Below are 26,408 nucleotides of genomic sequence, written 5' to 3'. Positions count from 1 at the left end.
AGATGTGTGTTTGCCGGGCGGCTTTTCTAACGTCTGCTACACTCTTGTCACCACCACCTATATGTAGTTAAGTTACTTTACGTGCGAACAGAATATTGCCTGTGCGCCTTCACATTAAAAGCCTGTTACTAGCCAAACGCGAGTTGACTTTTATTTTTAAGCAGATAAGAACAGGAAGTCGTTGCCTTGCAGCTCTCCAGTCAATAGCAGCTATTTCCGTGTTTTCAGATTTATGCAGTGAAATGAAAACGGGGGACAGAAAGCTTGTCATTTGCAATACTGGCGGATGCAACTAACGTTCATGAGGCTTCTATAAAAGCTGCATGAACGCCAGTGATGCATTTTCAACGTATTTCCGCTCAGACAGGTGGCGGCAGTTGAGTAGGAGGTCCCTAATGTGGACAAAAGTCACTTTGCTGTTTCCACTATCAAATGAATGCGGACACAAGCGACACAACCGACGTAAACCACCTCCGAATGTGGTTTTAGTGATCCGATCTCAATGCGCCTTGAGAGTGTTTTCACCTGTAGTTAGAGCTGTATTCACGTGATCGGATCACAAAAACCAGATGTTAAAGACAAATGGAAACGGGGTCTTATATAGGTGTGGTCACATCATTTTCAACAGGTATTTTCAATTACGAGTCGTTGTGTTTACTGAATGACACCAGGTATGTTCATTGTGTTCAAGTGTTGCTGACTGTGGGTGGCATTTTGCATCACATGAGCTTCACAATGCATATTGGAGCAGAGATATATGCAAAATGTGTTTTAGCAAGGCAAAATGTGTTTAGAGTTTTGAGAAAAAGGGGATGGGTTTTGTGAACAGTGTCTACAGGTGAATTGTGTTCGTGGTTGTGGCAAATGGGGGGTAGTTTTACTAAATGTGTTTAGGCAACTGGTCATTTGGTTTAGAGTACTGGGTTTTGTGTTTTAGCAATAGAGAAAAACTGTAATGGCTGTGTTGAGTTATTTTGAGGGGACAGTACATGTACACTGTTATCAAAGTGTCATTTCTTCAGTGTTGTCCCATGAAAAGATTTAATGAAATATTTTAAGAAATGTGAGGGGTGTACTCACTTTTGTGAGATACTGTAATGAAGTGGCCGGCCGGTGAGTGTATGTTGCTAACTCTTTGCATTAACTGGAGTGCGTTGATTGCTGAAATTACCAGATACCAGGGGCCTCATTTATAAAGCTTTGCGTGGGATTCACGTGGAAGCTAGCGTACGGAAGAAATGTAGGATGTACGTGCGAACAAAAATATTCTGATTTATAAAACAGTACGCACTCACGTCCTACGCCCGTTTCCCTATATAAATCACAATCAACTCTAAATGTGGCGCAGCCTTTGCGGGCTTCACGTAACGCCCATATTTAACCATATAGTCATTGACACGCCCGAATTAATATCATTTACTGAGTGCATGAAGGCGGTAGTGGCAATTGCCGACTGAAAGGGAAATGGAAAAATAGAATCCACACGGTGTGGATCACTGCGGTCACGCCGAAGTACCCGTTGGAGAAGTGGCGACCAGGGAAAATATAGTTTGGTGGCACAGTGTGAGGGTAAAGGCGTCATAGTGCAGCCTGTGGCGATCTCTGTGAACGAAATAAAAAGAAGCGATCCGACATAAAAGTGGACGCAAAAAAGTGCATATCCTCACACAGCAGTGTTTGTGCCACGAGCGGGGGACAATGAGATCCCCCATGAGATACAGATTCGGAGAATTCATTCCGGTGCAGTGACGGGCGGCCGAGGGTTAATAATAATAAACTTCACAGTTCCTTTCAAAACACAGTTACGACGTGCTTAAACACAAAGAAAAACACATAGATAAAACGGACTAAAAACCGCGAAAAATTAGCACAGTATGTGATGTACAATAGGCTTAGTGTATGAAACTGTGCACTCCTGTCTGCCTGACTGAGGCATCGAGCGTCAGTGTAAAAGTAATAGGTTGTATTCCACCTCAATATTATCAGAATGAATCCAATAACATGCAGAGCTTCTTCAAACGTTTTTTTTGTTTGTAGGCTATTTAAGATCCTAATTCGTTTTGTTTTTTGTTGGTATCACTCCATGGAAAAATCCGTGGAGGCATTTTGTTATTATTTGTAAGAATGGCTTCATCCGTTTTGCAAAGGAACTCCCTATAATAGACCTACATGGCTTATAAGGGTGTATTCACACATGCCGTGTTTAGTTCAGTTGAAACGAACTCAGATGCACTTCCGCCTTCGGTGCGCATCTTTCAGACAGGTGTGAATACAGCAATCGCACTCGGGGGCGGACCAAACAAACGCTCCGAGACCCAGTTGAAGAGGTGGTCTCGATGCGCTTCAAAACGTACTCTGCTGCAGTTCGTTTGTGGTGTGAATTTGGCCGGACTCGATCCGACCCAATTGCAGGAAGCACTGTGCCTTTTCTTTTTTAATAAATCGCTGTCAGCTTCACATTATAGGAAAGTGTTGTTGTCGCCATTGTTAGGAAGATTAGTTGTGGTTTGACCGGGAGCCCCGAGCGAATATATTACATTTGATAGACAGGACGCGTAAACATGCTGATGTGTTCAGCGATCAGATGAAGGAGAGGGGAGCGTCTCCCGCACAGTGACAACAGGTTCACGCTGCGCTTTGTATGAAGTGCGTGTTTTTACTTTGCATCCCATGTTACGGTACCGTCAATACTACCCCTGTGTCAGTTTGGAGCTGAGCCGCGCCGAACTCACACCCAGCTGACACACGGCTAATTCAGCTGTGTCAGCTTGAGCCTATTCCTCGCGAGCTGCGCGTCCAGCAGCAAAAATACAGTAAATATTATGTTTCACATCGTATAGGCTACAAGCCATATTATAACCATATGAAACAACACTAATTTGATGTTTTTTTAAATTTTATTTATAGGCTAGATGTTGGCCTATTTATTTATTTATTTATTATTTTTAACCCCATATCGGATCAGTTATATATTTCGCAGTTTTTACTTCGTTTTACCTGCTTCTCTCCACCCCAGAATGTCTGTCCAATGAATGAATGACCTCAGATCACGTGTGGTTTTGCTTCGTGATGCTGGTTCACTTGCAAAAGGGGCAATATGAAAGTGGACCACACCAAACAAAAAAAATCTAAACTCTATTTGGTCTGGACCAAAGCAAGTGAACTAGCGGACTTTCCCAGTGTGAATACACCCTAATAGGCCTATATCTGGATTCATTTCACACAAACACATTCTTTCTCGCACTTCATACATGTGCCGACGGAGTCGCCGTTTCTCCTTTCTCCACTTTCTGTGCGTACGCATGGGTCAGAGTTTGCGTGGAGGACCGCACATCTTCCTGTCAAGTTTGCTTTTTATAAATCCCAATGTTTGCGTAGAAATTGGCGTGCGCCCTCTTCTGGGCGTACACCACGTTTATAAATGAGGCCCCAGACACTTAAGGCTGTTGTTATAAGTTTGAAGTTGGACTCCATCGGGAAATGTGAATGTTTTTAGTCAATAATCTTATTTTTATTTTTTACAACTGCATTTAATATTGAACTTGTATTTTATGTGTAACTGTGTTCTGCAGTCCATCTTGGCCAAGTCTCTTATGAAAAAGAGATTTTAATCTCAATGAGACTAACCTGGTTAAATAAAGGATAAATAAAAAATAAAAACGTATCCCCTCCGGACTTTAACGAGGTTGATGTGACTTAGCATAGAATAGTTTAGATTTTAGTGACGATTGTGTGTAAATAAATATAATAAAAACAGTTATTTGAAACAAGTTAATTTATTTTTTGTAAAAAAAGAAAAAAAAATATATAAAGAAATATATATCAACAGTTTGTTTAATTACAGTGTTATGTTAAAATCCAATTGATGAAGACATCATCATTTTCTGGACTGAGAGTGGGGTCGTCTGACTTCTGTAATGAACACAAGAAAAAATATATGATATGAACAGGTTTTTCTTGTTCAACTGACTTGTCCTCATACAGCTATTCATTAATACATCTAAAACTTGTCTCATAAAGTAGACTAATATAATTTAAAAAGAATACAATAGGGTAACATATTTTAATGATGGTTGACAGTATGTATTTGATCATATATTCTTCCTATATAAATACATTAAATCAGTATATTGTACCAAAGATTTCCAAATATAATTTTTTTTCCCAAAAAATGTAATAAAAGAAAAATGTTGTTTTCTGAAAAGCAAAATATAAGGACATCATGCATGTGCAAACAACATAAAAGATAATCAATAAATACCAGGGATCTCATGTGGCCAGAAGTCACTGCAAGCTGGACACCGCGGCTCTGCTTTTCCTTTAAAGTATCTGGCCACACATGGGTTGTGTATTTTTATGCCACATGTAGGATTCTCACAAATTTGGCACTGAGGAAAAGTTTAAACAACAATCAGAGCAGGTTTATTCTGTGAGTAAACTCACTTAGAATTGATTTGTCACACATAAACTGATCTTTAGCAAAAAATATATTTGTTCACTGTCAATGCAAGGTAAACACAGCTGTTACAACCCAACATAGGAACTGAACATGACAGAAAAAGGCAAACACTATGACACAAGGCACTTATTGTATCTGTTTGAACTGCAGAAACACATGAATGATGTAACTATAGTAGCTTCAATCTAAAAAAAAAAAAAAGGTTTTCGCATAGTATTTCTACTTTAATGAAATTAGTATCTGAAAGCTTCTAAATGAAAGAGACACAGGGGTATAAGGTAAGTAACAGCCATAGAGGAAAAGTTTACCTGGAAAGCAATGTTGTGGCAGATGTGACAGACTTTGACTTGATCCTGATACATTGCACGGAGATATGGCCCCATCTCCATAATACATCTCGTAGACAAAGTGTATTCACCCCGTTTCTGCATCAATGAACAGAAATGTATTACACAGCAGATTGAACTCATTAAGCAGGGGCAATAGGGGGTTAGGTACATTAGCAAACTGTGGTCTGGCTAATAGACTTAGCAGCAAATATGATTTGAGTTGCTTTGAAAGATAAATCTAGATTCAAAATATAGTATGTTCACTTGACTTGGGTTGATTGATTTTAAATGTTACTTCTCAATGATTTGAAGACTGGAATTTGGGAATATAACAAATAGACAGACTCTCAGTTGGTTCCATAAGCACCTGATTTGACTTCTCTTCTTTCTTTTCTTAAAGAGGACCTATTATACTACCTTTCTGGTCTTAATTTCTTGTTTTACACTGCTATAGAGCAACCTGACACGAATCACATCACAAAAAACTATGTAGATTTTCGGGAAGCTCTTTCTCTTATTTTGGCGATCCAGCACGTCCTGTCAACACTTGAGTGTGTGTGCTTCGGCAATCTCCGCTCCCTCCGCCTGTGCATCGGCCATCTCCGCTACCCTCCCCCCCCCTCCTGCAAACCCCACTCCGTTGTGATTGGTTACCTTCCTTCCGGAACACTTTCAGTGGCGGGAAGCGCGAGCATGGACCTATAAGGGCGCGAGGCAGACGCGAGGCAGACGCGAACAGGGAAGTGACAGCATTACCATACATGGAAACATCCGCGTGGTGACGTCCCAGGGTTACATGCGACGTCATAGGGTTACAAAGGGTTAGACCGCTCTGAAGACGTGACTTCTCCACTGGCTAGAATAGTGTTTAGTGCTAGGCACAGACACCCCAGACGGTCAGCAGGGAATACGTCGAAATGCATGTAAGTCATTATTTGATAATTTAGTATGGTTAAGCATGACTATGAATCATCATAACAACGTTCAGGGTTCGACATAACGTATAGCCCGATGGCCCGGGGCCAGTAAAATCATATGCAGGGCAAGTTGATTGGCCAGTCACTGTCCCGCCCGGGCCAGTGACTGGCCAATCACAGTTCAGTATCTTTTTGTAGACTACATCATGGTTCATTGAAATGCGCGTTCAGAGTCGTAATGAAAGCAGTGTTTATTTAAGACTCAATATAATAAACCTAATATAAAATATATTTTTTAATGAAAGGCCAGTGGACAACCGATGCGTGGGCGTTTTGACAGGCGGAGCAACAAGCGGTTGCACTCTAGCTCCGTTTGGCAGAGCTGCCTACTGTCCGCCTGCGAGTCGACAAATCAATCGACTTACTCTGCCCCCTTTCTTTCTTCCCACAGCAGAGGTTGAGGTGCAGAAAATGATAACTGCGCTTTTCCTTTATCTGCCGCCGTAATGTTACAGTATTTGCATCCAAGCCCCAATGGTAATACAAATGAGAGGCGTTATTTAAACGCTGTGAATGCGTCTCCGGTGATTGTGTCGGTTGTAGACAGAAACGAACGGAGGGACTCCGCTCACTGTACAGTTCCTATAGTCGCGCAGTTTGGCACTGTGTTTTCAGGCTCGAGACATTCAATCAGATCGCGGAAGTCTTTCCCATTGAAATCGCTAACGGGGAGAATATCCCCGGTTATTATTTTAGCCACAAACCACAGTTCATCTGCGCGGCGGCTCACTCGCTGGCGAGATCACACGGTGAAACGCTGCCGTGATCTGACGAAGGCATTGTGTGTTTCTAAGGTGATTTAACGTCATAGTCTTAGACGAGCGTTTAACTTATGCTGCATATTTTGCACTGCATTGTTTTTTATCAATAGTTTGAAAAAATGGTCCCACACCGGACTCTTATATGTGAAGCTGACACTTCATGGAGAAGTGACACTCCTGCAGCGCGCTCACGACCAGACGTGAACTCACATACACGGTGAAATCTCCCATTAAAAAACGGCATAACCCACTGATTTTCGGATTTCTATTCTATTTTTAAAGTCAACTTGAGCGCAAGTGGAAAACGGTCGACACATTCACATCCCTAATGCATATAGAGAAAGTAATAAAAACAGCCTACCACACAACAAAAAATGATCAGACCTTCATCTCTTATTTTTTTTTTATGTTTGAACATGACTTCTGCAGGTGAACTATTCATTAAACTGCCCAAATTCAAGAATAAAAACAACCATCAAACTACTGGACTTTAAAATACTGGCCGACCCCTTCAACATACTTTCAGTTGTAGGCTTCTAATTCAATATGTTTGCCTGGTTTTATATTATGTGTATGAGCAATATCAACATTTCATATAATTAACTAAAAGAAAAATAACCAAATCTAAAGGGAATATCTATACTGTTACAGTATAGATATTCCCTTTAGATCTGGTTATCTTTCTTTATTTTTCTAATACAGGTATTATAATTATTGACACTAAATTATGAAGAAAAAAAAAGTGTGTGCAGGGCCAGTGAAAATATACAAGGGGCCAGTAAAACTCGGATCCACTGGCCCGGCGGGCCAGTAGGAAAAAAAAGTTATGTTGAACCCTGAACGTTTATAGGTCATAAAAGTCAAAAAGCATCATAGGTCCTCTTTAACAGCAGAAAGTGTTTTTGTTGTTGTTGTACATATCACCCTCTAATGAACATCTACTCAAACTGACACGAATACAGCACAATAGTCACTTAAAGGCCGTACATGCCACTAACCCTGCTGCGCATTTCGACGGAGCATTCAAAGATACTTTTTAGTTTTTAACTGTCTTTTTTTGGCCTCATTGCTGAAACACGTCGCAGAAATACATTGCAAACTGAATCATGAGGCTCGGATTTCCAGAGACACCACACGGAGATCGCCATTATTTGTTTGAGTGAAAATGTTGCCAGCGGATGAACTGACTTGTGTCTGAATCAGGACCTCTCTTTTTCACCTTAATTTTTTTTTTTTTTAAATATTCAGCTAAAGAGGCTTCATCTTTGGAACGCGGTAACTGGATCGCTAGATGGATTGTTTCAAGTCATCACCAGTGCGCTGTGCTGATGATCAAAGTGCAGGTAAGGAGAGACCAACTCAACCAGTGAAGAAGAAAAAAATACAGTACATGTTAATATAGTGTACAGCAAATATGAAGCTAAAGTCAGAGGATGGCTAGTTTAGGATAGCGTAGTGTAGAAAGCCTGACTAAGTCTAAGTTCAACTAAATTCACGAAAACACATATTTCTTTTAACAGCAGAAGTTCACAAGAAATTGATTTTGATATTGGGACATTGTTTTTTTTTTACCTCATTCAGCCATTTGTCATGCACGAGTCTGTTCAAAAGGTGCTCTGTCTCACTCTTCTTCAGCTTTTTGGTGGTCAGAGTGTCTGCGCTGTTCAGAATGTCAGTGGAGGAGGCCTTTCCATTTTCAGAGTTTACTATCAGGTCCATCTGAATTAGAAAAAGCTTGAGTTAACCATGACACATTTTCTAGTGGGAAAAACCTAAAATTTAAATAACTGCTGACACAAGTCAAACCGCCACAGGTTAGAACCACAAAAAAATAGTCTAGAAAATAGTTACACTCTACCCTCTCTTGGAAACAGCTGTCCCCTCAGCTCTGTCTGCTTGCTACTTTTCCTTTCTGCAGTTATATTTTGGGTAGTAGACTTGTGCATTATATGTCATTTAACATAATTACACTCATAACAGAAAATAAACAGCACCGCTACTTGGCAGCACCAGAGCATGAGTCACCAGCAATTGTTTCATGGTGGGACTTCTTTTAGGGGGCACCAACACATGTAACTGTGCTGTAAAAGGCTTTCAGGTTAAAGTCTATCCAAACTGTTGCCTCGCAGGACTTTCCTCTTTGAACATGAACTCACCGTTTTCCCAAACAGCTCCAGCTCATTGTCAGCATAATCTGACGACAATCTGGTGACATCTGTCTCAGCCATGTTTACCTGAATAGGATTAAAGCGAAACTGTGAAATATAATGCCTCCTAATATGGTATTAATTCAGACATCTTCCTGCTGACATCATAGGTTTATAATTCCCGTTATCAATTTGCACCTATTCTTACATTTCATACCCCGCCTCTACTGACCAACTAACTCAGACTGACACATATAAATGTTATCTTTAAAAATGTGTCAAATACTGTATAGGAAATAAAGCATAATTAAAACTAAAATAACCATATTTGTTTTACATGATTTGGTTGTGACTTTGTGCCGTTCGACTTTGCAGAGCATTTAGGCAAATAGAAATGTTTTTCGTTCTTCTTTACAGCCCCATATCCGTGCACTATCATCACAGGCTTGTTCTGTGGCACAAAACCGTGCGACTTTAAAGTAGCCACTAGTTAGGCAAAACACCTGATTTGAACCCACTAACCAAGGCATAGAACTGCTGGCCGTTGTCTTCTGACATCCCTTTACTAATCTGCATGAACATGGGCTGCAGTTTTGAGTTGATGGAATCAATGAATTCATCCAGCTTGTCGGGCGCGTGCTGTGCTGTAAGAAAAGACAAAGAAAAAACAATAGATATACAATACACTTTAAATACTTTGTGAATAGGGCATTGGAACCGATCAGTTAAACTTCAAAAAGGTGAAAATGATCAATGTCCTTTGCTGAGAGGACTTTCATATGAGACATAATCATCTCATTGAAGAATATGCACAGGACAGGATGTGCTGTGACAGATAATGAGACAAACGATCGACTATTAGCATCACAGTAACTGTATTTTCTCAATTAAAATGACTCACTGTTGTGGGTTTCACAACAATATTGATAGAGTGTCTTCGCCCCGTGTTCATCGACAATGCCGTTGGACATCATGGTCTGCAGGAACCGTCGATGGCTGTCCCCCATCTGTCGTGACATGTCTCCAAATTGACCTACACGCACAATACCAACAATATGTCAATTTTAACATAACAGGTAATACTGGAGAATGTATGTTGAAAAATTATTTTGACAAAGGGTGATTCAACAAACATTCTCCAGAATTTCCTAGTATGACTTTAATAGAAAACACACTGTCAAAAGGTTCACAAATTCGCTTGGAGATGTCTGCCTGGCCCCATTAAATAGAAACTACTTTAGCTAATAACTATCAAAATATGTGACCATAGCAACACTTTGACTAACTTAGAGTGTAAATATCGATAACTGGCATTTTTAGCCGTTAGCTTAGTAAAGTTGGTTGGTAACTCAGTTTACCTAACTTACACGCATGCATACTACAAGTGTTTCAACAAATTAACGACAGCTAGCTTCACCTTGGTAATTTGCTGTTTAGTTTAACGGCTTCTCAAATATTGAACAATATACTGTATATTAACACGTAGCAGAATCGGAACTTATACATACAAGTAAGTCGTGGGAAGGTGTAACCACTTCACTCCTTCGGGCCTTCTCCTCTTGTGTTGATATTTTTCTTCCTTCTACTTCTCTTCCTTGCTTATTTCCGCTAGATGACGCGTGAACGGCGCGTGAACGCCCCCTGCTGCTCCGGAAGCAGGATTTATAAAAATATTTCTATTTCACAATACAATTGATATATGAATAGCACAAACAATTATGTTGATGTAAATTAATGATGCACTTTATGATGTTACGTGTATTTGATTGTCAACTTTAGACGCTATGTATATCTGTGAGAGGTTGTATCGTTTAATTGAGTACTTGTGCTACAACTTTATTCTGTCCCTTTTGTTTCCCAAATCTACTGTATATATTACGAGTATTCATACAGAACTCAATTACATTACTGTTCAAATCAAGACAATGCATCAGTGTTAGTCTTACAGCAACTAAAGCAAACACAATTTATTCTAAATGCTTTATTACCCTAACAAATTAAATAAGAACATATAATACAAGGTGTCTGATTACAATATAGCTTATTATTAACATTATTTAAATACAGTATCCAATGTCATTGTGTTTTACTGCAGCAGTTATCCAAAATCTTCGGAGGCTCTTTATTAAAAAAATAAATAAATCAACTTCAAACGGTGTCAGAAAATAGTCGGGTTATTATAATTTTGCTCAAAGTGATAAGTGTGTGTCCATGTTCACTAATAACTTGATTCAAGTAAGAAACCTCAGAATAAAGGGGAATAGTGTGACTGAAGTGGCTTTCTCTCTGAGTTACTCCATGATAACCTCAGTGTACATCACTTGGTCAATGGCTCAAACAGTTGGCGGCCACCTCAAGGAAATATTTCATCAGCCCACCATAAACCTAAAAACAAAACAAAAAAAAACCTGACCAGTTACTAGGTTTGTTTTTTGGATTACATTGACTCTAATTTTGATGTACAAGAGATAACTCAGTTTACAATGTTATGAGAATCAAAGCATTGCCTTGCCAAATGTAATCAAAGTATTAATGATTGTGAAAACACACCGATACTGAGGCTGACATTATTTAATAGGGAAACCCACTAAGCTTGCTGAAGGGTCGATCACTTTCTGCAATTCATACGCAGAGTTTTAAAGGTCTACTGACAACAATCCCCGGTCCTTTGTGATGGAGAGATTATCTTGACTCGTTAAAGATACACTGCAATTGCTTGGTATCATATGTACAGGTCTACAACAACCTGTCAGATGTAAACAGGAGATCTGCAGTGCAAAAAAAAAAGGTCCTGTCCGTCCAGTAAGATTTGGGACCTTTCTGGGAAAATAAAGCAAGGACTTGACAATGATCTCAGTAAAACAGGAAGTACAGACACCACTGTTAGTGTTAACATTTTAAAAAATGATTTCAAAGTGATATGAACTTGCTCACTGCATTGAAAATGGAAGATTGAGAATACTGTCGTAAGAAATGTGTACTGTCTTCCAAACTTGTTCAAAAACACCAAGCACTCTGATCAGGGTGTTGCTCCTAATGAGAAACACAACATGAATTCTGCAAAGAAACAACAAGGTTTTTTTCCCCCACTGTCAACTCCAAACCGGAAAAAACTGCATGTGCGGCAGAAATTATCCACTATGTTACCAATCCTCAGTAAGTGGTTGGAAAAGCTAGAGGTTTCACTCAGTTTGTCTTGTGATGACTCAAAAGCTTCCCTGTCTTGCTCTGACACAATCCCAATACAACAGTTTTTTTTTTTTTTTTAAGTTCAAATCTGGGCACAGTGCGCTGCGTTTTGTTCTTCTGATTATTTAGTTTTTTTACGGCCCATCCATCGCCATCGTAGTCCTCGTAATTCTCCAAAGTGCCCATGGTTGACTCGGTGTGCTTTTCGTTGTCTGGAACGTCTCCATCCTTTCAGTTGGCAGCAGTTGGCTGAGAAAACACGAAACCTAAAGGGCCAGATGTAATAAGTAAGAAGAAGACCAATACATTTTTCCTGATATAAATTGAGGTAAGTCAAGTGTTTCACAAAAAAACAGAAGGGCTGAGAAGGGGTCAGCTGAGAATCACTAGTTTCCCTTTTAAATGTTGTTGGGAACGCTTGTTGTCAAAATTGCTTTTTTGTCTAAATCAGTCATAATCGGGTAAATAAACGAATAAGACTTCAACAGGACTTGTAAAATGCATGTAAACACCTTTATCTACTTTGCGCACAAATCGGCACATTAACGGACAAGCGAAGTCGGATAAGAACACGTAGATAACTCGTTCATAGTCGGCATTCTCTCTGCATTTATACAGGGATCAGATGTCGCATATCGGAGTTCTCGTTCTGCGCTTACTCGAGAATCCCTGCAGAGGATTTCACAAGGAAGTGGAAGGAGACAACGTAAAAAATAGTAGGGTTGTTGCTGGAAAGGAACCGAACGTGGCTCTATAACCACTTGTTGAAAGGGCTACAGCGTCACCTAGCATAGTGGAGACAGCCATGCATCGGACATTTATCGAATATTTGAAAGGCCATGTATACTCAGACAAGTGACGCGGTCCGTTCGAGTGGCAAGTTCGGTATATGTGATCATCCAATCTAGTTGTCCCATGGAAACGCACTGAGTGAATATCTCCTCCTGATCTTCTACCTGTCCATACTATGTGTGCATTGGAAACAATCTGGTGTTAATACACAGCATAGGCTTTGTACGGCTATGTAAACAAAGGTTATGTAAAAAAAAAAGGGGGCCCACCATTGCTAGCAAAATGCCCATTTACAGACCCTAGGCTGTGTATTAACACTGGATTTCTTTTCACCCCACACACAGTAGGGACAGGTAGAGGATCGTGAGGAGATATTCACGAGAAGTGTTCCCTAGAATCGCTGACTGCACCTTTAACAGTAAAAGAAGGTGGCACTGATTTTATTTCTACTAATGAGAAACTAACCAGCTCCTAATGAATTCATTTTAATCGACACCAACAAACGGATTGGCTGTGTGTGTGTGTGTGTGTGTGTGTGTGTGTGTGTGTGTGTGTGTGTGTGTGTGTGTGTGTGTATGTGTCACACACTTGCATGTGTTTTGTTAAGCAATCTGTTTGTGTGTGTAGTACCTTGTGTTCTAGTGGCTGGTGGGAAACTGGCCATGTGTGTTGATGGACTGTTGCAACTTTTCCTCTTTGGCCCTTCTGCTGTGGCAAAGCTGTGGAATGACACAAAAACACAAAATACACATTTCCTCCTCAAATGGTTCAAATATGCTTCCAATTCCATTCAGACTAAAACAATGTGTCACAAGCTGCGTTTCCATCCCCCTGCTTTTATGCAAATTTTGAAGTATCGATTCAGTAAACGGTGATGGAAACACCAAAATTCTAATAAAAATCCTCTAATTCGCAAAAAAAGTTTATAAAAAGGTAGTTTTTGACTTATGCGAAAAGAGAATAAATTCGCAAAATGTGAGATGGAAACACTTTTTTCGAAACAGTTGTGACATAGCGAACGTTGAACACACGACCGACACGTCTTTCAGATTTCCGCATAGCGACACCGGCCATAGCAACCCCGCCGACATTAACTTGTAGCGTCACTATCTCATTTTGATCAATAATTATAAGTAGCCTACTCATACGCCTAACTCGATATGCGCAAAGAGCTAAGAATTTGTCAGCTCTGCTTGGTTCTCCGGCCAAGTCTGCCAGGCAAAAGTATCCGAGAGAAGTGGCTGATAGGCGGCCACAGGCGGAGCGTAATGCCCCTCCTCCTGTGTGCTGTTTGGTGCTGGAGAGAGCGCATGTAGTTTAATCCGCTCCGACCACTGATGGAAACCCACCCAATTCGCTTTTCCTTTTTTATTCTTTTATGCAAACTTTCAATCGATTCGCTTCAACCGCAGGTGGAAACGTGGCTACAGTTATCTCAACGCAGATTTTACACTTGTGGTTTTTTACCGTTCTCTTCTCCATGAAGCTGCTCAAGAATTCGTCGATGTCTGTGCGTCCCTCCAGGAAGCTTTCAGCCGTCTCTTCAGACTCCTCCTCAGCCTGATGGGCTGCAACTTTTAACCGAGCCTGTAGAGTACTTAGACTGCAGCTCTGGAGGGGGAGATCAAATAAATGCATTGAACACCATGTTCAGGCAGGTTTGGCTGGGTTTCTTTGAATTCTTCAGTATATCCTTTTGTTTCATTTAAAAAGTATTTATTTGGGCCTCCTACATTCAATGTAGAACCCAAAAGTTCAGTATTTCAAATGATCAAAATGGTTAAAAAATTATTTCCACTCAAATCTGTTATGGATTAAATCATAGTGTGATGAGTGTAGCCTCTTACGTCGCTGAGTTCATGCTGTCTCTGCATCCTTGTCTCGAAGGCCGACTTCATCTGAGTCAGCATTTCGTACTGTCAACGGATGGAAAAAGCACATCAGAAGCTGCTGCATAATAGCATGAATGTGTCTGTCTGAGAGAGAGAGAGAGAGAGAGAGAGAGAGAGAGAGGGAGAGAGAGAGGGAGCTAGAGCAAAAGAGAGGGGATATGATATCTGACCTTGTAGAGCATTTCTTGTCGTTTTCCTTCCAGCTGTGGCTCCATCTGAAGGTTTCTTTCTGTAAATAAAAGAGACAGACAACTATTTTTAGGCTCCACTAAACCTGAAATTCTCTTTCATTATTGATATGATTGACCATTGAGGAACTTACTAGCCATGTCCACTATACTGTTGACCAGGTCTTCTTTGTCCCTGGTGACCTGTTTGAGCTGTGGTAAACTCACAAAGAACTCCAGCAACACGTCCTCATTCTCAGACATCTCCGACAACTGGGTCAGACTTAGGATGGATAACAGCAGGGACGGGGTGTGCAGCAGTTAGGTAAGAGAACAAGAGAACAAAGACATGTATCATTGGCACAATGTTTATCTCAAGCACACAGTATGAGCGGATCAAACAATTTCAAAGATGTTAAAAGTTGACAACATTCTAGCAATACTTTACTTGAGGTCACAGAGTTCAGGAAAAGACTCAGGAATCTCAGGCATCTTGTACAGGTGTCCATTCAGTCCGGCCTGAAACACACAGCAGTATTATACAGTAGGTGAGTTACATTCTTCAATACAACCCAATCTGCAAAGGACTAACGTTGCATCTGTAAAACATATGTTCCAGCAAACAAACAGGTGAGAGTTGCATCCTTACAGTAAATGACAACATTACAGGAATGTATTTCTGTATTACAATTATGGAATATGTACACAGATAAATACTACATTTGCACATGTTATCAATAAAATATCAGATACAAATATTTATGTAAAGCAAGCTTCTGATTTATTTCTTTTTGTTTACCTAAAATAACTGGTATGTTTTAAAATAAACAATTTCATGTGAAAGAATTTCACTTTTTCCTCGAAGAAAACATTACCTAATTTGTGTCAAGTAACTCAAATTATTCAAAACTGTAAAGATTAAAAGTGTGTCATTTGTGCATAGGGTTTGATGCTAGTGTTTATACTCTGAGTGTGTTCTGAGTGACAGTATGTGTTATCTCAATGAGGCTGGTTCATAGTGTTTGCTGCACTGAGCCTGTTTTGCAGGTGAAGTGAACTGTTCAGCTCCAGTGACTGTTGGTAGTGCAGACTGTAGTTAGAGTTTTGCACATTGAGCTACAGGTGTGCCCACTTTGGTTTAGCTGTCGAAAAAAACTGTAATCCATAGGGTTTAATGACATTGGTCCACCCTTTGCAGCTATAACGGCTTCAACTCTTCTGGGAAGGCTTTCCAAAAGGTTTAGGAGTGTGTTTATGGGAATTTTTGACCATTCTTCAAGAAGCGCATTTGTGAGGTCACACATTTTCTTTTTTTTTACCTTTATTTATACAGGTATATCCCATTGAGACCGAAGACTCTTTTGCAAGGGAGACCTGTTTTCCTTTCCCACGTTACCATTCACACACACATTCGTACACCGATAGCAGGCTAACTATCGACATTCACACAAGGCAAGGTGGGTTAAGTGTCTTGCCCAAGGACACAACAACTATGACACAGGTGGCAGGGCGGGGATCGAACCTCCAACCCTTTGATCATCGGCCAACCCGCTCTACCAACTGAGCCACAGTCGCCCCCAACATTGATGTTGGTCGAGAAGGCCTGGATCTCAGTCTCTGCTCTTATTCATCCCAAAGGTGTTCTATCGGGTTGAGATCAGGACAGTCAAGTTCATTCACACCAAACTCTCTCATCCATGTCTTTATGGACCTTGCTTTGTGCACTTGTGACATACGGATACTTTTGGCAATATAGTGTATGTTGCCAACACACTTGCCTAAGTTATGCATTATCACTGTACCTGTGAGTCTCCAGTGGGAACAGGCAGAGGCAGGTCAGATATCAGTCCGTACGGGGCTGGAGTTCGAGGGGGCCCGTGGCCACTATCGGCAGCTGTGTGAGGCATGGGAGCGGCGGGCAGCGTGTGACTAGGTCCCACGTGGCGAGGACCATAGTGGTAAGCCTGAGTGGGGTAAGGAGCCATGCCTGGCTGCTTGTACATACTGCCGTGGGAAACGTGGAAGGAATTAAGATTATTTCACTTAAGGATAGTAAACACATCAAATGTATTTTTGGAAAAAATTCTAAATTGCTCTTATCTTCCAATGAACATTGAGGAAACAACTCGTTTTTCAAATTGGGACTATTAAGGCAAAGACAAACCGGGCTCAATCAGGTTTAAAAAAAAATAATAATCACGTATCATATGATTTGTTTGGAAGTAAAAAAATATATATATATTTTTTTTAAATGAATACTAAGCAAAGTTAAATAGTATTGATGATTAACTGCCTTTGAGGAATCACTTCTGTCACTAATGTAAATTAAATTATGAGGAGACTCACTATGGAAAGCCAGCAGTGCCACTGGACATCAAGGCAGGAGGACTCTTCCAGAACTCGTCCAGCAGACTCTGAACGACCTTACCCAGATCTGAATGCATCCCAAACTACAACATACAAAAGACCAGTAGATGATAAAAATGGTAAAATGGTAAATAGACTTGACTTATATAGCGCTTCTTAGCTGATTTTCTCAGCCCCAAAGTGCTTTACATTTCTCACCACATTCACCCATTCATACACACACTCATACACCGATGGCAGTAGCTGCCATGCAAGGCGCTCTCTGAACCATCGGGAGCAATGTGGGGTTCAGGGTCTTGCCCAGGCACACTTCGACATGTGGCCGGTAGGTGGGGGATTGAACCTCCAACCCTGCACTCTAGAGGACGATCTCCCTACCCACTGCACCACTGCCGCCCCCGCGAAAGCCTAGAAAATGACTACTTACATTAGTGATGAGTGGGCTAGTGATCATGGTGCCATTATTGCTGTCGACTAAATGATGACCAACAGGGGGGTAGACACTAACCGCCGGCTTCTCCTGGGGGAACTGAGGAGGCAGCAGACTACGGGTAAGAGAAGAAAAAACACCTTCAGCTTTCAGGAATCCCAGTAAGACAATATATAACAAAGTACATAATATGTGATATATATTTGAATATTATAATATAAGTTATTATGGTACTGTAATGCTATGCTCTTTGAGGCTACACAAGTGATACAATTTGAAACCTTGGCAACAATGAAAGATATGTGGTAAAGGTTTACATTAACAGCTGTCATGAGAAACCCAAATTCGAATAGTTCATGCTGTGTGGACTCAAGGTGCGAACACACTGCACTCGACGCCAGCGTAGTGTTGTGGAATTCTTTATTACAGTCATAATAATTATGTGTTTATATAAGACTAATGCCATCTTGACTCTAAATAAACGGAAGTTAATCAACAAAAGTTCTGACCTGACCTTATGGTGAAGGTTGTTATGTCTCACTATTCCAACCCTGAAAGCTATTTACGTAGGATGAGGTTCGTGCGTAATTAGATTTTGCTATAACTTCTCTGTCTGACTGCCTATCGGTGGTCATTTCACACAATCCCATTGCTTGATTGTTGTCTTGACTCATGTTTGCAAACATTAAAGATCTGTTCTATTTTTGTATTTAAACATTGTGTCACCTCGTATTAATTGACTATATTCTCATCTTTTAAAGGTTGGTATTTCAATTCCATGACAGTAGGATGACGCGAGAAACGCGAGTGGCTCGCCGCTTGATCATATTAGGTCATATATGCCAGACGCCGACGCCGTTTCTGAGATCAGACCCGTCACACTGACACACTGCACTCGCAGCGCGTCAAGATTACAAAGTCAATGTACAAGCGCGTGGACCCGCGTATCGGCGTCAAGCGGCGGCGTTTCGCGCAGCGCGTAGACTTCGGGTCCTCGAAGGCGCGTCATTGAAGTCGCGTCATTTGCAACGTGGCGAACGCAGAAGATGAAAATATTGATCTTTTCAGAGTCCACGCGCTGCGATAGCCAATCAGCGTTGAGATTGCCCGGTGGTCTGCAAGATAAAGCGGGCGTGTGGAGAGTGAGGACATTGGGCTTCCAATACATTCTGCGAATATGTGTATTTTGCATCTGTTTAGCTGTTGGTTGTACTTTAGCCAAGGTAGTGCCGTTTGGCATAGTGAAACTCACCCAGCTGTGTGCTGTTCCGGAGGATAATATGAACCAAAACTTGACGGCAGTGTCCGTGTGGAATTCCAATATAGTACAGCGAAGCACCGGTGTTGTCCTCCGCCAGACCCGGCACACTTTCACTTTCAGGTAGGCTGATGTCTGCCTTTATTTTTCACCGCTGAGCACACAATGCTGTTGTTAATGTGTTTAGTATGTTGCTGAATTGCTGTTAATTTGCGAGTGGGGTGCGTCTTCATGCTGTTTTAATGCTATTTGTGCCATGACTGCCGCTGGTTACACAGTGAACCTACATCTGTATTTTTTGGCACAGCTGGACCATGTTGTTGTTGTTGTTGCACCGTAAGTGTGACGGGTCTGATCTCAGAAACGGCGTCGGCGTCAGGAATATATGGCCCAATATGATCAAGCGGCGAGCCACTGGCGTTTACGCGGCCAACAGCCGGCGGTGACGAGTGCGTGCGCACCTTAAGGCCACTACGAGTAACATTTAAATATCTTTAAAACAGCCTCATTTTTCATGATAATCATAATAATATTTTGTTTTTGTTTTATTCAAGTCCGTCTGCTAATTCTTGTCAAAATCAGAAAATGTAAGTTTAATTTATGGTGTTGCTGCAACATTTGGTACTCTGACCCTGTGACTGTATGTGCAAAGATGTACTCACATGTTAACACTAATGGTGGAGTTGTTGACTGTGAATGGTATTCTGTACTCCACATCCTTCTGGATCTCTGCTAGGCTGTAGGGAAACAGTAACACAGGAACGTCATGATCTGCAAACTTGCATCTTTTAGTGCGCTGGGGATTACGCCTACAGGTATATAATGCTATGTATATGGCATGGGGAGCGGGGACTGACATTTAATTGCTGAGAAACAGTGGTCAGTATTGGATTAATCAATTAAAGTGTAAACTGTACAATGTATAATACTTTTTAAAATTTGAATTGAAATATTTTCTGATTTCTGATTCCATATTTCCTCAGAGATGTTGCAATTCATAATAGACTTTATTCAAATCAGATGTGTCAATGTTATGGCACAAACACAGTACAATACACTTGACCAAATACGACAACTTTTCATTCTTAATTTCCATTTTTCCTTTCCATTTTCCAACTATGCTATTTTTTATATTGTCAAACTATAGCAACTGGTCACTTCCTTTTCAGTGTGATAATTGCTGCTACCCACTATTTATTAGTCTCAATATTTGGCTATGTCCCATTGTTAACATTTCAATACTAATGCAATCAGTAACTAACTGCTATGCTATACTCTCAAAATAAAAACTGATTTTTAAGTTTACAATATGTTACACTGTTGAGTTGACTAACTTTAAGTCAATGCTCCTCCACAGCCTCATTTGGCTTATTTTGAGCTGCATGTCAAGAACTCTGACCTAACACTTGCTCCATACTCAATTCGAAGAGTCTGAATTCTCTTTCCCATCCACGTATTTCTCAACACCACTGAAATGCCATGAGAAGCATTCACCACTGCACATTAGCCTCAGTGGCCTCTGAAATCCCATGAACGGCACACCAGTAGGAAAGGCACGATTCTATTAAATCAGTGTGTAATGATATTTCTTCGTCACACATTCCGCATACTTTACAAAGAGGCAGATGACTCTGATTTAATGGATGTCTCTGACAATATAAGACTTACAGGAACCGTCTGTTTAAAGGCGTATCATGCCTGAGTAGAAAGCCAAAACAAAGTGTTACTGGGATGACAGAGCTATTTAGTAAACAAAGGCTAAAACTTTAATCTCTCTAGTCACTTGGCTCCACCTAAAACTATGTGCGTGACAGGTTGGCGTGGCCAACAATGGTGATCACAGGACACGAAAGGCCAAATACAACTTGTATCAACGACCCTAAAAATAGACATCGTAACTCACTGGGTGACGCTTAGCTAGCAAGCTAACACGGCGCCCTGGCAGAATCCCACTAGCTTGTTGGCTACGAGGAAGGAGAGCAAACATTAGCCGCTCAGCTACCACACAAATGCGTGTCAAAGTAGCAGTTCACGTAAAACTGTGTCTCTCGGGCGGCATCCGTGGCATCTCGAGACATATTTGAAGAATCGCATGGACGAATGTCTGCGACAAAAAAAAGTCTAGTATGAGCTATTGGTTATCCCACCTTGTTTCATATGTGAACTGAGTGTAAACTTAGTCAGCATGTTGTATGAAGGTAGCCTATATGTCCAGTGGCCGTGAGGCATTGTGGTGACTCTCTTCTGGGTCTTAGAACATAACGTTCTATCTAACTAGCTAATCAGCAGCACCGGGGTATGCTGCCGTTCATTTTACCTGGGATGAGCAGCTTTGAGCGACTCAATCTGCCGCTGTCTTTGTTGCTGTAGGCTGTTGAGAGGAGGGAGCGGTCCGGAGCCTTTGGACAAGGGGAAAAGCCAGTTCATCCTCTCCTGGGCGAAACCACGGACTGAACTTGGTGAAAGAATCTGAAGAGCGACTTCAGACGTAGAAAAGTGAGCATGCACAGCCTGTACAGCGCACGGTGTTGAGATTTGTGGCGCTGACACCGTTAGCTGGTTGACTAGCGACTCGGTTTGTTGTCTTCACGAGGCTAACTTTGAAGTTACGTTACCAATGGTATATCCTTATGTTTCGGAGAAAATGTCAGTTCCGCTTCATCTCTGTCAATTTGTATGTAATTTTAACATTGTCATAAATATAAGCGAAAGGTAATTTGAGCTAAACAACAACCATTCGAGGAAAGCCGCTGAAGCTTGAGCAACTTATTTACGTATGACGTCACGCGGAGGGTCTACGTAAAGCGTAACTTCCTGTTTTATGTTTTCATAATAAAATAGCGCCCCAAAAAAGTGATTTTTTTAAATATAGAAAGCATTGTGATTTATTCGGGAATTTTATTGCATCATTTTTTCTACCTTTCTGAGCCTTTAGTAAACAGATATTTATTGAGCATTTTATTAAAGTCATTATTATTGCAGATGATCTTTGGTGGTTTTGTTGAATTATATTCATGGGGTGTGTTCAATGAGAATTATCGTAATACATTGCTGTTTTTTCTGCAAAAGTTTAAATATGTAGGACCTACCGATATTCCTTTTGAATGACCATAGTCCCTTTTTTGTTATGTGGATAATGTGACTTTTAAAAGAACAATGGAGCCACAACATATAGGCCTAGCCTTTTATTATCATTTGAACAAATATTAGATATTACATTAAATTATTAACTGCAGAACTTGCCTTGGTGAACATTATTCGTACAATTATAGCTGCATTGAATTTAGAAAGAGTTCATATTCACTGAAAAGTGTCCAGTACGTCCACTACACTGTAGTTTTACAATCTTCGCTGGTACTATACAATATATGATATATCATAGCAACAAAAAAGTGTGAACTTTGTATAACACTGTAAAAACACAGGAAGTTCTCAGTGCATGCATTGCTAGGATTGGTTCCCAACATTCCTACAACATGCAATAACAAACAGAACTAATGGACTTATATAAATGATGATCATAGTTTTAACTCTATCAATCACTTTGGAAACACATTTCTCAAGTCAGAAACTATAGAAATGATCCCTGAAAGTAGTCTTAATTTGAGGGAGGGTGAAAACAGAAATGTATTCACAGGAGAGTCTTGCTTGGAGACATGTTTGTAAAAAAGATATAAATACTAACAATATCAATAACTCCTCAATGATTCAATGACATTTTTTGAAATAGGCCTACACTGTAAACAATTGCTGTAAATTTACAGCAGGATTTCAACAGCATTTACCTGTTATTTATAAAAACAGCATTTAACTGTTAAAATAAAAGGCAGTCTGTTAAATAATGGTCATTTTCTGTTATTTTACGGAACGGTAATGTTTTTCAAAAATACTGAACTTTCCTGTTAATTTACCATCAAACTTAGAAGGGACAACTTGACATGAGCTGCCTGCACATGTGAAGCTTATACAATGTTCTTCATTAATCCTCATCCATCCACATCTCAACTAATAAGTGTTGTTTACTTTATATCCTCTGGTTAAGTTTACTTAAAGTTGAGTTATATGATATAACTCAACTTTAAGTAAACTTATATCTACTTGGAAATGGAAAGTGCAGTTAACGTAATTAAACCGAGTTAGTCTTACTTAACTGAAGAGTTGTGTTACTCAATAGAATGAAGGAAACGGATTGCCTTAGATAAATCAAGTAAGCACAACAAAGTGTATTGTAGAGACGCCCCCTTTCCCACAATGACTTGCACTGGACTAAACGTTTGTTATGTTGCTATTTGCACCCTCAGTGAAGGGGATGTTTCATTCCATTACCTCACTATGCATTTTGTTTAAATAAAACATTCCTGTGTGAACTAACTGTTATTTTTGTTTATAACAAACGGTTTTTTGTGGAAATCTTAAACAAGATCCCTAATTCAACTCGGGAGACATTTTACAAAAGAAATGAATCATTCCATTGAACTTAATATATTGTAAAAAGTGTCTTGAAGTCACAAACAGAAGCTGCTGTCTATGTTTAGCATTTGAACAAATAGGGGACAAAGTCAATTTGCTTATGGAATGAAACACATCTGCCCAATGAAATATAACATCCCCTTCGCTCACGGTGCAAACAACATAACACACATTTAGTCCAGGTTCATCCCTTTTTTTATTAACAGTATAATCCTGTCAATTTTAGTGACAGTCAAATAATGTTAATTTAACAGTAAGAAAATGGCAACCCTGCTGCCAGTTGATTAATGTTTTTTTACAGGGAAATTTCTTAGAGTGTACATATTAGTGGATACACCTTACATGTTTAAGGAATTGGGTTAACGTTTTTTTTTTTTTATCGCTAAACGAAAGTGGGAACAACTGGAGCTCAATGTGCAAAACTCCAACTACAGTCTGCGCTACCAATAGTCACTGGAGCGTCAGGAATATATGGCCCAATATGATCAAGCGGCGAGCCTCTTGAGTTCACGCGGTCAACCGCCGCTATCGATGAGGCGGCCGGCGGCGGCGGCTGCGGTGCATATGGCCCAATATGACCAAGCGGCGAGCCCCCTGCGTTCACGCGGCCAACCGCCGCAGGGGGCCAGTGCGTAAAAATTTGTTCTGTTTCTTCTTTGAGATTACACATTTTAGTTTTGTTTTAGCTTTAATTTAGCCATTCCACAATAAAGCATACAATAAATCACTAGCACTGTCATTGGATTAAACCCAAGCAGCGAGTTATCTAGCATCATCTCAGATCCATAAGTGTGATACAACATGATAAAAAACCATCAAAACAGACATTGGGAAGGATTTTTACCTGCCCCGCCATTGTAGGCGCATAAACATTCACCCATCTGTAGCTGACTGAGAGATCGGCTTTATGAAACGCACACATTATGTAAGTGATCACTGTATGAATAAAGAGCGATTTAACACTTATATTAACATAAATAATCTGTGTACCTTCCGTTCAATCCATATCCGTTTGGAAATCAAAACACGAAAAACGAAAAAAAACTGTTTGATTTAATTTTTTAATTATTTGTTTCATTTAAAAAAATAAAAAACTGACTGTTTTATTCAAAATATGCCTGTAAAACATGAATTGATTGCCATTTCTTATTTTTTTATTTTCCATGTCGCCCTTTACATACGAAAATGGGAAAGGAGACAAACAGAAAATGTAAGAAATGTGCATTTTCATTTTTGAAGTTCCAAATAATAATTTATATTAATCAGCGGGTTAAACTGTGTCCCGCTGCCACAATGCCACGAGCTATGCGCGGCCATCGCCGTGATGGCTCTGACCCATAGACTGTTTTCTGACCGTGGCTATCTCCGTCTTTTAAGTAGGCTAAAGCCTCTTGTCGGTAGTGGAAACGCATGGCAGATCTAGTAGGGTAACCCTGCCGAACCGTGCCGAACCGAACTGTGCTGCTCAGAGGAAACGAGGCATGATCTAAACAGCGACAGACATACAGCTGTTGATCCAGATCGAAACGAGACAAACCACCAAATGTTTAATCTTTATTGAGAGGGGAAACACATTTTGGCTGGCTGCCATCAAGAGCCTTATTTTACAAAAAGCTCAATTCAGATAGCCAGCCTAAACGTGGACAAAATATAGCCTAGACAAGTTTCTTCTTTTCTCGACACACACACACACACACACACACACACACACACACACACACACACACACACACACACACACACACACACACACACACACACACACACAGACACACACACACACTCACACACACACACACACACACACACACAGACAGACAGACGCGCGCGCGCACCCTTAAACTGGGTGATTGCCCACTTTGACTCTACAAGTGAAGTGAAGACAGGGAAAAAAGAGAGACAGAGACAACGATCGCCTCAGACGCAATTTTCACTCGTGGACCTAACCAATAAAAATGCTTTCATATGCAGCTGTCTGCACTGGGGCTTATGCCTCAGCTGATCACGAGTATCAGTAACATTATCAATAATGTAGGATGTGTCCCTCAGTTCCCAGTGCGATGCTGACGTCCGCACGTAATCGGTGATTAATGAATGAAGAGTAAAACAAACATTTATTAGATGATTATGAGACCCAAGGCAATTGCCTGCCTTTGCGCAATGGTTAAGTTCGCCTCTGGGCGCGCGCACACACACACGCACACACACGTGTGCGCACGCACTTCTTTCACTAAATTGAAACATGTATTTTTCAAAATCGACATTTAGGCCATTATTCTCATATTTGATATCCTGGTCATGAATTGTGATTAAAAATGAATAAAAACGTGTTTTAGTATAATATATAATGTAGATGAGAGGATGATTATCAAAAAAACAGGTCACTTTTCGTTTTTCGTGTTTTGATTTCCAAACGGATATGGATTGAACGGAAGGTACACGGATTAAGTTCCTCTCAAGAAATACCCACAATATCCAAAAATCTTCTGGCAGCATCAAACACCATCTTAAATGTCTCCGATGTATAGTAATAATATGTATTTGAAAACATTTAATTGAGGAGTTATTGATATTGTTAGTATTGATTTCTTTATCATAGAATTTTTCCACCACTCTGATCATATTCCCTTCATCAAAGCTCCACAAGGAAGGAATGAACGATCATCAATGACAGAGAACATATGAACTGAGTCATTATTCTCTGTCCGCTTCACGCTCAGAAGGGAATATCACAACTCATCATCGTGGTTAGCGAGACAAATCACTTTAGAAACACATTTCACAAGTCAGAAACTATAGAAATGATCCCTGAAAGTATAGTCTTATTTTGAGAGAGGGTGAAAACAGAAACTGATTCAGAGCAGAGTCTTTTTCACTTAGGTTTCAGACGTTCAGAAACTAATAATTTCCTGCATCAAATGAATCAGGTGGGAACCCCTAGCTTTTTCTTCTTCTGTGGTGTTTTATGGTGATTGGCATACCTAATGGATGAATTACCGCCATCTGCTGGGTAACAATCTTCTGCAAAATCTAATAATTTAAAAATATTAATTCCTTTACTATCTTTTACATCCTACTTCCTTGTCCCGACTGTTTGCTGATCTCCACATCCTTCCCTCAGTGCAGTGTCAAGTTCCTCTCAAGAAATACCCACAATATCCAAAGATCTT

General features: G+C 40.3%; 2 protein-coding genes across 2 annotated transcripts; both read right to left on the bottom strand.

Moving 5' to 3' along the window:
* Positions 1–3,785: 3,785 nt before the first annotated feature.
* Positions 3,786–10,272, bottom strand: nsmce1 (NSE1 homolog, SMC5-SMC6 complex component). The gene is made up of 8 exons (XM_080029275.1): positions 10,182–10,272; positions 9,575–9,706; positions 9,196–9,317; positions 8,683–8,760; positions 8,099–8,245; positions 4,768–4,884; positions 4,262–4,388; positions 3,786–3,912 (listed from the first exon to the last, which is right to left on the bottom strand). Exons 2-8 carry the CDS (start codon positions 9,690–9,692, stop codon positions 3,878–3,880), a joined length of 744 nt encoding a protein of 247 aa, XP_079885401.1. The 5' UTR covers positions 9,693–9,706; positions 10,182–10,272; the 3' UTR covers positions 3,786–3,877.
* A 408-nt stretch (positions 10,273–10,680) lies between these two features.
* On the bottom strand, positions 10,681–21,529 carry vps37a (VPS37A subunit of ESCRT-I). The gene is made up of 12 exons (XM_080029203.1): positions 21,086–21,529; positions 19,431–19,505; positions 17,508–17,625; positions 17,060–17,163; positions 16,516–16,717; positions 15,162–15,232; positions 14,869–14,996; positions 14,717–14,775; positions 14,502–14,570; positions 14,122–14,265; positions 13,285–13,373; positions 10,681–12,128 (listed from the first exon to the last, which is right to left on the bottom strand). The coding sequence occupies exons 1-11, from the start codon at positions 21,193–21,195 to the stop codon at positions 13,293–13,295; spliced, it is 1,161 nt and encodes a 386-aa protein (XP_079885329.1). The 5' UTR covers positions 21,196–21,529; the 3' UTR covers positions 10,681–12,128; positions 13,285–13,292.
* Positions 21,530–26,408: the final 4,879 nt, after the last annotated feature.

Source organism: Ammodytes marinus, assembly GCF_949987685.1.
Source record: "Ammodytes marinus genome assembly, chromosome: 6".
Lineage (NCBI taxonomy): Eukaryota > Metazoa > Chordata > Actinopteri > Uranoscopiformes > Ammodytidae > Ammodytes > Ammodytes marinus.
Note: the sequence above shows the minus strand (reverse complement) of the source record. Positions and strands in the feature narration are given on the sequence as shown.